At 34.5% G+C, this 12182-nt stretch overlaps 1 protein-coding gene across 1 annotated transcript in view; it reads right to left on the bottom strand.

The window, feature by feature from the left end:
* ROCK2 (Rho associated coiled-coil containing protein kinase 2) overlaps positions 1-12182 on the bottom strand; it is a 135434-nt gene that overhangs the window by 9900 nt on the left and 113352 nt on the right. Inside the window, exons 22-32 of the mRNA XM_044390341.3 lie at positions 11355-11458; positions 11007-11193; positions 8425-8518; positions 8232-8326; positions 7060-7239; positions 6708-6876; positions 4422-4492; positions 3377-3465; positions 2850-2928; positions 1444-1705; positions 1143-1356 (exon numbers count right to left, since the gene is read on the bottom strand). Coding sequence (XP_044246276.1) covers positions 1143-1356; positions 1444-1705; positions 2850-2928; positions 3377-3465; positions 4422-4492; positions 6708-6876; positions 7060-7239; positions 8232-8326; positions 8425-8518; positions 11007-11193; positions 11355-11458 — 1544 coding nt within the window. The remainder of the gene's footprint in view (positions 1-1142; positions 1357-1443; positions 1706-2849; positions 2929-3376; positions 3466-4421; positions 4493-6707; positions 6877-7059; positions 7240-8231; positions 8327-8424; positions 8519-11006; positions 11194-11354; positions 11459-12182) is intronic.

Genomic DNA, 12182 nt, shown 5'->3' with positions numbered 1-12182 from the left:
ATGCATTAATAGTTCTACAATACTAATAACAGAAATTTAATTTTTAGATGTTTTGCGCATGGCACATGGAATGACCTTCAGTGTCTTTGAATTCTTTGAGTTTCTTCAGCTTAATTACTATCATATAATCACTAATTTTATAGTATTTAGTATTCTCATACCTCACAGAAAAATTCAACATTTTCACTGCTGAAACACCAATTCTACCTTTGTCATTCTAAATTATTTCCTTGAGATAAGTTTCAAGAAAAGTTTCATATAAGATGTTTGTGGTTAGAATGAAAAGATTTCTGATAATAACAGCCAATGCACATCATTATTCATATACTGAAGGTCCTGTGTTAGGGAACAAAAAGGATACCTGAAATTAGATACCTGATCTGATATACTTTATCCTTTAGCTAACTAACCGAATCTTCATGGTCATTTCAACGAATAGCAATATTTACAAATGCTGTAGTAGCTAGTAAGCCGAGAAATGGTTATTCTGAATCAAGAATGAAATGACTATAATGTAGCCATATGAAAACAGTTCCATCAAAACGTTTTGTGCATTCATCGTCTCGGAATTTACTCCCTAGTCCCAACTCTGCCTCAAATACAAAGAATGCGCACTTTACCCATTAGTTAATATTTGCATTTTTAAGATTGATCTCTATTGCTCTTTAAATCATAAACAAGTTATTATTCTAAACTTATAGATGTGAATTAAGACTTAAGAAGATTTCAGTCCTGCTTCCCAAGTCATCTAACATAAGTTTAAGAGGTTTGCAATACTAAACACAATGTGTGCACCCGACACTTACAAGTCTGTGTGTACGCTGTCTACTAAATCATTAGTCAGTGTACTTATAAAATCTTAAAATATTATGATTACATACATAAACATGACAAAAATGAGCCCTTTATATATTTTTGGTTAAATTTAATATATGTGTGTGATTTAGTAAACAAATTTGCACTGCATTCAACTACATCAATGAAGGAGACATACATACTAAAACAGTTTCAAACATCTGGTATCCCATGGTTCACTGACATACCAAGCAAAGGAACACTACAATTAGGAGAGTTTGTAGTTGAACATAAATAGCAAAATATTTAAAAAGACACAAGTTTTTAATCACATTTTGATTTACTACCTTGGTTTGTTTGGGGCAAGCTGTCGACTTGGCCGTCTAATAGACTGGTTTTGCTGTATCTTCATCGAAGTTCTAGGAGATGACCGTGCAAAAGGGTCTGGAGCTGGAGGCTTTTTAGGTATCTTTTTCACTAACCGACTAACCCACTTCTGCTGCTCTTCTGTAGAATTTGCTAACAACAATAGATTCTTTGCCGTCGAAATATCGTAATAAACTATAAAGAAATATTTGAAAAAAATTAGTATGTCTAAATTCATCTGAACATAAGTAATATTGATGAAGTAAGTAACTTACTCTTTACCTTTGCAAGGCGCTATAATCTCCTCCTTTTTGTCCATGTGATCTTTATGACATTTAATATGGCAGCGCCGGCACTCTAAAGCAGGGGGAGGTTTAAACATATGCCACAATGGCTTCATACAAGCCTCACAGTTGGTTGGGAAATGATAGAGAGTAGGAATAAATTCATGTCCTTTATGGCAAATATAATTTGATTTTTCTCCCACTGGCTCCACTGGAAATTCTTGTTCCTTCTTACTTTCTCCTTCATTGGCATACAGAATCTATAATTAGCAAAAAGAATAATGAGTGATTTCCAACAGAGATTATTTTTTATGTAGTAACAATTCTCATAGTGTACATAATATTAGCCTAAATCATTCAATGAGAAGAAAATGCATTTGATGTTCAAACATTAGTAGGTTCTGTCTAATCAAGAGCTTCTATGAGAAAAGTCATTGGGACAGTCAGTTGGCTCACATTTCAGAAAAAACCTATCTTGTTTAAACATGCCTACTTATTTTCTCCATGATATCTTACTATATTTTAGCAATTTCATCAGAATAGGCCAAAAGGTAAATTTTCACTTGATGGGTGTTAGAACGTTTTCCTGGGAGGGAGTGTTCAAAACAATCCCCCTAAGAGATGTGGCAATTATACAGATTGAAGCTCTACGATTCTCAAAAACAGACATGTGGGTGATGATGGCAAACACAGCTTTAATGAAAAGATTTGTATTTGGAGAGCTGAGGAAGAAAAGAGGAAAGGATGTATAATACACCCAAATAAACATCATAAGCATACAGAAAATGAGTGGCCAACTCTCTTACAGTACACCAAGCACAATGACCTTTATATAGAAGGAACTCAATAATTATTGGTTTGACTAATTTTAAAATAGAAGCCAAAGAGGGAAAAATTTGGCTTCACTTTAAACTGGAAGCAAAATGGTTACTGGGTGCAGAATTTAACTTCATAAGCAAGTTTTTTAACGTTCTAGAGAGCTGAGCATAAAATCAGAAACAGAAGAGAAAAAAACGTCATGACAGGTGTGCCTGGCTGGCTCGGCGGTAAAGTGTGCAACTCTTGATCTTGGGGTTGTGAGTTCAAGCCCCACACTGGGTGTAGAGATTACTTAAAAATAAAAAATCTTAAAATACAACGACAGCAAAGGCCAGAAATATGATATAAACACACTAGACTTTAACAAGTGAAATGGAGAGAAGAATGAAGATGTATCCAAACAGAATAAGAATGAAAGACACAGAAAAACAAATGACCTTTAAATGGGACTAAAATCGAAAGGTAATCTAAAGAAGGCCCAAGAATAAAGAAATTTGATATGTCTTATCATACTAAGAACCTTAGTCTAAAGGTGAAAAAAACAAAATAAATTCAACCAACCAAAAACAAAATAAAGCTATTTACCTGAAATATCCTTGGAATTTCTTTAGCATCCGCTCTATATACATCTGTCTGTGTAACTGGTCGGACATGAAATAATTTGCTATAAAAGATTTTTTATAAAGGAATAAAATATTACCAAAGGATCAAATTAAATTAATTACTCTATACTTATGTCAGAAGTTAAAACTGACTACTTCGACCCATATTAGAAGGCCACCGGATACCTTGGTTCTATTAATTTAATCACTCCTTGAGATTTTGAGTATTTCCAGGAAATCAGAAATTTTCTAATTAGTTTCAGAATACAACATATTAAAGACCCATGAAATAAAGATATTTTAGCTAACTCTATATCCCAGACTTTCATCTCTATGAAGCAAATACAAGAAAATGTATCAACAGTACAGTATGTGCTATACTGTATGAGCACATCTATCTACATACTATCTACATGAGTAATAAATAGCACTAATTTGACAGAAAAGGTCACATTACTCTCTTGTACTTTAAAAGAGAAAGTTTCTAAATATTCTAATGAAAACACTTACTCTATATCTAAAACCATGTAAGGATTAGATTGTTCTTTATCTTGTTCACTGTCATAGAAAAGAATCTTCTTACTGCTTACAATCACATACTGTTAAAGAAAGGGAGGGAAGGAATTAATGACTAAAATTAATATATATCTTATTTATTTCTACAGCAACAAAAATCACATAAAATACTTAAGTTAAATAACTAAGAAGTTCTCAATATATCCTTAGAAAAGTCTTCCTTAAAATAACAAATTTAGTTTGCATACATTTTAAATAAGCAAATTGGAGAGGAAATGAATTCAAATATTTTTTGGACTGACTTAGCTTCAAAATCCAATAACGCAAATAACCTTGTTGCTACGGTTTGAATGTTTGTGTTCCCCCCAAATTTTTATGTAAAACCCTAACACTTAATGAGATGGGTTAGCTCGAGGGGCCTTTGGAAGGTGAATGAATAGGCCATGAGAGGAGAGACCTCCTGAATGGGATTAATGCCCTTATAAAAGGGACTCCAGAGAGATCCCTAGCCCTTTCCCCCATGTGAGAACACCGCAAGAAGTCTGCAACCTGAAAGCGGGCCTTCACCAGAACCCAACCATTTGGCATCCTGATCTTAACTTCCAGGCCCCAAAAGTGTGAGAAACAAATTTCTATTGCTCCTAAACTACCCAGTCTGTTTTGTTACAGCAGCCTGAATACACTAAGACATTTACCAAAAATCAACAGCATGATATCAATAAATCATAGTAACAGAGGAAAAGAAATTAATAGGTCTTTCTATCATACCCAGAGTTGTTTTCCCACTGAAACAACAAAACACCAAGGCCAACAGACTTTTGTTTTCCCAACACCAAAAACTGTTTTATTATTATGATGATTAAAGGGTTTTTTTTTCCCTTCACAAAGATACATAAAATCACATCATTCCAAATCAGGGAGTGCAAAGTTTTGCGTGTCTGAAAGTTCTAGTTATATGTATCTTAGAACTACAAATGTAAAATGGCTATAGCTAAACCAAAAGCAAAATAAAAGAACCATATTCAAAAATACCAATTACCTTTTTAACCCATCCAAATTTCTTAGTGTTGTTTCGTACAGGCAATGAAAGCCATCCTTCTAGTCTTGATTCTATAAACAAGCAGAAGATATGAAGATAAATTTACCAATTCTCCTAAGAAAATGAGGAATTCAATAAAGTTTTAATATAAAAATCACAGAACAAATCAAATACGCCCTTCAGAATTTATCATTATACATTATCTAGGCTATAATAATAATGCAGGCAGTATAAGCAAGTTATGGAATGCCAAACAAAATCCAGGCTACAGCACATTGAAAATATATATTCTATAGCTTATAAAGTCAAATGTTCCCTGCTGATTAAATTCATGCATCTGCAAAGCTCAGCAGAAAAGGTACAAGAAAGAGAAGCAGTTCTCTATTCTCACTAGTGCACCTGTATTAGAATTCTTTATTTTTCCTTTGGAAGAGGCCTAGTTATTGATATAGTGCATATGTATCTTCTTCGAAGAGAAAACATTTAAGTGAGTAATTACGAGTTCAGAGAAAATGGATTTTTTAAATGGCTAAAATAAAATAAAATAAAATTGTGTAAATCACAGATCAAATTTGGTTAATGAATAACAATATAACTAAAACATTTCTAAATTCCAAAATAGCAAAATCAGTAAAATTCTAGTTCAACAAAGGAAACTGCTTGAATCCTCAGAATTTGTTCCAATGGCATGTACCATTGGACCATCATCATCCAATGATCTGTACCATTTAATGAAATGATTAGGTGCAACAAGTATTTCTGGAGGTTATTCTAATATTCTAATTCTAATTCTAAATTCTAATATTCTAATGATCACTTACTGAACCGTGCTAGATGCTTAACATCAATATTTTTTAATCCTTACAACCTCACAGAAATGCACCTCTGACTCCAGAACCTATACCCTCTCATATCAACAACCTTCTAGACTCTGTGAACAGAAAAGCTGTCATTAAAAACAGCCTATATAACGTAACTGTCTGGACATGGTCCTACACCAACTTAAGGGACTAAATCAGATGATCTCTAACAATGAGTACACTGAATTTTATTGCTAAAATCTAAAACTTCAATACAATCCCTTGTGATTTATGTTAGATAAGGTTATATACTTGGGCAATGTGACAACAATGTAAATAACTATAGCTATTTCACTTTGCATTCAATTAGTAAGAAACTAAATTTTACCTTATATTCAACTGCTCATACACTAATTTCCTGTGGCATTTACATTAAACAAGGTTTGTCCTTATACGAGCTTTGTGCTAAACAGAGATTTTATGTTTTCCAACTAGTTTCCTCATTTAAACTGTAAGTCCTTTAAGGGCAAAGTCCTTTCAGTTCAAATGTCTTAAACTCTCTTTTAAGGCCTAACCCAAGGTTGACGAGCTAAACACTCAATGAAAACCTACATACATCCTCTCAAACAGTCTACGTGGTTTTTTTTGTACTGTCACTCTTAATAAGAAACTTCAGAAAAAATTTCTCTTTGGCTGAAAATGGATGACACAGGCAGTAAAACCATATGCTTTTAAATGATATAAAGTTGACAAAATAAGTCTATCAAATGTAACAGCAATGCCATATGACAACACCTTTAAAAATTCTTTGTTCATGCAGCATTTTCTTTTTAACTGAGACCAGAACAATTTGTTAGAGTTAGTGAATATTAGTTAATGTCACAAAAATTTTGTAAAAGGACTGAAATTAAGGGTAGTGGGGAAAACCCCAAAGGTGAAAGATTTTCAGGATATCACCTGTACCATTAGGTTCCGATGAAATAGGTAAGTAAGGCAAAGGTTCTTCTTCTGAGTCAGAATCAGAGTCAAGAAGCATATGAGAACTGGAAGGCTTAGTGGCAATATTGAGAGAAGTAGAGGAACGTTGGTAGGTGAATGACATGGATTCCATAGTGCGTGATTGAGTGATATGAACTAAACACCCAACATAAAAGGAAGTAAGAATGCAGAAAGAAATTAAGAGAAAATAAAATGAAAATTCGAAAAAAGAGCTACCTATAATATATAAAGAGTTAATTTAAGTAACTAAATATGTGGAACTTTCTTTTGCATTTTTTCACAAGAATTTTTGTCAAAAATCAATAAATAACGTAAGTTTAAACAGTTGTTTGAATCCCCACTCCAAGGAGTTACATTTTCTCTTAAAGAACTGACAAACATTTTTCTCAGGAGCAGTAAATCTCAGGGCTTAACACAATCAACTGCTTTATATTTAAGAAAAAGGCTTTCAATAAAAACAGCGTAAGAGCTGAAAATAAATCTGTACCTGGAAATCCATCATCGGGCTCAGCATCCCCTGGTCCACTGCCTATACTGGAACTATCCAGACCAATATGCAACGCCTGGAGCTGTGACCGCAGCTGCTCAATGTCACTATCTTTACTGTCCAGTGTCATCTGCAGTTCAATTCGAATCTGGCTCTCTTCAGCTATTTGCTACAAGAGATTAAATTACATGAAATTAACTGGATGCTATATACCTCATAATTTTGCTTAATTCAATAACAATTATGAAGTAATAGGAATGTTCTATAATCAATAAGATATATATATAGACATAAAAATACTTTCACTTCTTAAAAAAAAGTCTTCAATCTAGAGTTCAAAAAGTATTCTTACAGCCTGCATTTCATTCAGTTCTTTCTGATACTTGATCATCTGCTGGGTCAGTTTTTCACGTTCAGATTTAAGCTCCATATGTAGCTTTCTATTCTCTTTCTCTTTTCTCCGCATATCGGTGTCACTACCACGCTTGACAGGTTCTTTTCGATTCATGATCTCAGCCAACTTATTCACAGCCTTAAAAACATAAAAATAAGTATGTAATTAAATGAAATAAATCATATTGATGGTTCTTGGTAATTTACCAATAACGAGTTATATGACCACTAATAATCTCCTTCCCGGGGCGCCTGGGTGGCACAGCGGTTAAGCGCCTGCCTTCGGCTCCGGGCGTGATCCCAGCGTCCTGGGATCGAGCCCCACATCAGGCTCCTCCGCTAGGAGCCTGCTTCTTCCTCTCCCACTCCCCCTGCTTGTGTTCCCTCTCTCGCTGGCTGTCTCTATCTCCATCGAATAAATAAATAAAATCTTAAAAAAAATAATAATAATAATCTCCTTCCCTTTACACACAGGGCAAGAGAGAAATACAGTCTACATTAAACAAAACATTTCTTCATTATTCATTATCCTTCTCCAACCTGTATTAGTTTTTCACTCTCTTGTTTTCTGAGAAATGCAATTTAAAATGTTTACAGGTTGGACCTGATGTCACTTTCTACCACTTTGAGTTTTTAGTTTCAAGAGAGACTTTTACTAGGCAGATCCACTTTTATCCCAGAGAAAGGAAATTTTGCACCGGCATCCCATTAGTAAAATACAGTATGTCCAACCAGAGCACTGAGCATCTGGGACCCACAAAGATTCATGCTGTATACAAAATCACAGAATCGGCAGGAGGATGGTTAATAGCCAAAGGTGCCTTTTCAGACTAACCCTTTCTCAGACTGTCAGCAAATGTTCACTCTCTATAATTTCTTAAAAGCAAAAAAAATTTACCAGATGACAATAAAAAATCAGGAGAGAATGTGATTTCATATGGAAAAATTAAGGAAACTTGAAGTAAACACTGAACTGGACAATGTTAGCCAAATCTACCTGCTCGCAACCGGACAAAAATCAGGGAACTGTGAGGGTTCACAAATACTGATACACTCAATGATCCCTCCAGTCAATCTGCAGAGGGAGACTACAAAAATTTCAAAATCTTCTTTATAGTTTATCACACCTACCTGAGTTTTGAGTGTTCTCTCTGTGAGCAGCTGCTTCTCAAACTGTGCTTTAATAGCGGCTGCGCTGATCTCCTCATCTTTCAGCCGTGACAGCTCTGAAACACAGGGAAATGTCAAGATTGTATTAATAACCACAGCAATGACAAAGCAATAGGCATATTTAAAATAAACTTTATTCTTTATTAATACATACGTTCTTGGGCATCTTTCAATTTGTTATTTAATTCTTCTTTCTCATTTGCAAGATTGGCAACATCACTAGTTAGTGTCCTGTTCGTTTCTTCAAGCTAAAAAATGAAAGTAGAAAAAAAAATCATATGCCAATTTACAAAATCTAAGTTATAAAGCAATCATGCAAAATAAAAATAGACTATGCTGCTAAAACTCTTATTTTTCTAAGTACATCTATCTCTACACATTGTGGCTTTGTGGAACCTTATGGAACTTCACCCTTGATGAGAATTTTGCTAACCATCACCGACTTCGTGTGCACCCCAGGAAGCCAAAACCGGCCCCTTCTCTCAAAAATCCTTAGCAGTATTTTTAATGAGAAAAATATTTAATAAACTAAAACAAACAAACATTATAACAAATTTCTGCATTTCATCATGCAGAATAAAAATTTTAAAATGGTAATATTTCTTTCAGATCATTTTAAAACAAAACAAAATTTTACTAAAGAAGCTGACATCCTTATTTATTATTCTTTCCAAATCCTACTCCTACTCTTCCTTCCCACCCAAAAGAAATTGTACTGTGAATTATGTGTTGATCCTTCCCACCCATGACTATATACTTTTGTTACAAAAACATAAAACAGTAAATAGTGTGGTTTTATGTGATATTAAATTGTCCATAAACAGCATCCCACTGTATCTTTCTATAATTGCTTTCACTGGACATTATATTAAGAATTAAACTGTTGACATATAAAGATCTTAATTAATTTATTTTAACTGATACAGTAATTCCATCTTCTACCTCATTTCACTTATCCATTCGTCTACTGATAAGACATTTGAATTTTGGGGGCGCCTTAGTGGCACAGTCAGTTAAGCATCTGCCTTCAGCTCAAGTCATGATCTCAGGGTCCTGGGATTGAGCCCCATGTCTGGCTCCTTGCTCGGCAGGGAGCCTGCTTCTCCCTCTTCCTCTGCCGCTCCCCCTGCTTATGCTATCTTGCTCTCTCCTTCTCTCTCTCTCACATAAATAAGTAAAATCTTAAAAAAAAAATAGTAATAATAAATTTCCACATATCCTTATGGGCAACCCTCTTGGATCCCCTCCCTCTTTGGGAGCTTTGTACTATAACTTTACTATCTTCAATAAACTTTGATTTGGGGCACCTGGGCGGTTCAGATGGTTAAGCATGTGCCTTTGGCTCAGGCCATGATCCCAGGGTCCTGGAATCGAGCCTCGCACTGTGCTCCCTGCTCAGTGAGGAGCCTGCTTCTCCCTTTCCCTCCGCCACTCCCCCTGCTCTTTCTGTCAAATAAATAAATAAGATCTTCAAAAAAAAAAAAAAAAAAAAAAGACACTTGAATTTTTGCTATTAAAAACATTACTGCTGCTATGAAAACTGGCCTAAATTTCTCCAGCGTATTTATCTTAACATAGACTTTCTTTGGATTATGTGAATATTTAAACTTCCATATTTTGAATATTAATACTTAAAATAAAAAAAAAAATATTTAAAACTGCCGTACCACTTACTATATACTATGCCATCTACGTTTACACTCTCCATAGTTGTAAATGACAATGTCATTTCCCTCATGTCTTTCAAACACTTGAAATTAGTCAGACACTGAATTTTGCCATTATAATGAGTATGAAATGGTATTTCAAAGTTATTTTATCTAGCCTTTTCTGAAGAGTAGTTAGGTTAAGCATCTGCTTATGTTTTTAGGGTTTTCTCTTTTGGCCAATTTTTCTTCTAGATTGTTTTTAACTTTTAGTGAGCTCGAAGGAGTGCCACATGTGTTCCTGATACTAGTCCCTTGTTTAATGAACACATTACAAATATCTTCTCCCTCTAATTTGTTTGTCATCTTTTGCCATAGTAAGTTTTGGATTTCATTCTAATTGTTTAAATTTTTTCTTTTTCACATTTAGGCCTTTAAGATAGCTAGAATTTATTTTTGTTATGTTGTAAAAGGTAAGGATCTAACTCTATTCCTTTCCCTATAAAAACAGAGTCATCCCAAACCATTTATTACATCTGAATCCTTACCCACCAATGTGTCTATTACCACTACTATCATATACCACGTTCCTGTACATGCATGAACCTGGCTCTGGCCTCCCTACTCATTTCCACTGAACAGGATTAAATATCCTTGCTCTAATACCATACTTTTTAACCACGGTAGCAATTTAATGACAAATTCAACTACTTGATACGTTACTTCTCTGAAATTTTCCTTATAATTTTTTTCAACCTGCATAGGAGTACCTTCATGGTAGTTTCAAGATTCTTTTCAACTAAACTTTGTTTAACAAGAAAAAAAAAAGTCTTATACTGCTTCTCCATCTGATATTTCCCTTTCACTTCAGTTCTTTCACTCTGAATTTACGAACAGGTAGAGCCACTGGAAGTAGGTCTTTTTTGAGCCTCTGCCAAACACTGAGAAGCGAATGTTCACTGGATCCAAAATCCTATAGCCAGCATATGAGATTTTTCATTTCCATCTGTGGTACTTCCCTAGTGCTTTTAAGGAAGACTGATGATACAGTAATTTAATTAAAATCAAAAAAGAGAAAAATTTTACTTACAGATGCAATTGTAGCATCTTTTTCAGTGAGTTCCTGTTTGTGTCTAGCCATCATCTCTTTGATCTCAAGCTCCTTCATGATTTTCTCTTTTTCCAAATCAGAATATTGCTCTTCAGCAATTGAACGAGCCAGCTGCTCAGAATCTGCTTTGGTCAAGGTGATCTCCAGTTGAGCAGCCAGGGAGTCCCTACATTTTAATGATACATTATTTTAATGTACAATTTTCACTAGGAAGTCAACGTTTTTGTCTAATGCACTTCATCAACAAATTCTTACTTGGAGTATAGTAGGCACTGTTCCAGAAGAGTACATGACTATGAACAAAAGAGACAAGGATCTTATCTTTACCTTTCCTCCTGTAAGTCCTGTTTCTTCTGTTGTAATTCTTTACAAAGTTTGGCCTTTTCTTCACATTCTTCTTTAAGTTCCCTCACCTGTGTTTTATAGAGGGTCTAAATAGCAAAACAGAACAGAAACATGTCATTGCCACCACCATCATCATCATCATCGATTTTATTTCTTCTACATTCAACGTCTATCCGACAAAATGTCAAGCTGGACACATACAAATATGGTCCTGAACACTGAGTAACGTTCGGCCCTTGAGTAGATTAATACTGAATGACTTTTACTGGTAAATCAACCAATTAACTAATAAAAGTTCCACTAATAATTTAGAAGTTAAATTTTCTTTTTCTTTAAGATTTTATTTATTTATTTGACAAACAGAGAAAAAGCACACAGGCAGGGGGAGAGGCAGAGGGAGAGAGAGAAGCAGGCTCCCCAATGAGTAGGGAGTTCCATGCGGGGCTTGATCCCAGAACCCCGAGATCACAACCCAAGCCGAAAGCAGACACTTAACTGACTGAGCCACTCAGGCACCCCTTCAAACTAGATTTTCAACTGGATATCAGACTGAGATTTCTCATTAAACGACAGACTGGCAGAATAAATAAAGAGGCAAAGAAAAATATTACTAATTTAGATAAGAAAATTTTGTTGTCTTAAACATGGGTGACATTACTACTTCATATTTTAAAACTTATCTAAAAAAGTACAAACATTAAAATGACAATTTTATTTCTTTCACCATGAAAATTCTACCTCAAAAGCAATCTTTTTAAAATCAAGTTCACAGGGTATGTGCTTAGAACTATTTTTCTAGCAATGATAATA

This window comes from Ursus arctos, unplaced genomic scaffold (genome assembly GCF_023065955.2).
Source record: "Ursus arctos isolate Adak ecotype North America unplaced genomic scaffold, UrsArc2.0 scaffold_8, whole genome shotgun sequence".
Classification (NCBI taxonomy): Eukaryota; Metazoa; Chordata; class Mammalia; order Carnivora; family Ursidae; genus Ursus; species Ursus arctos.
This window is presented reverse-complemented; position numbering and strand designations above follow the sequence as displayed.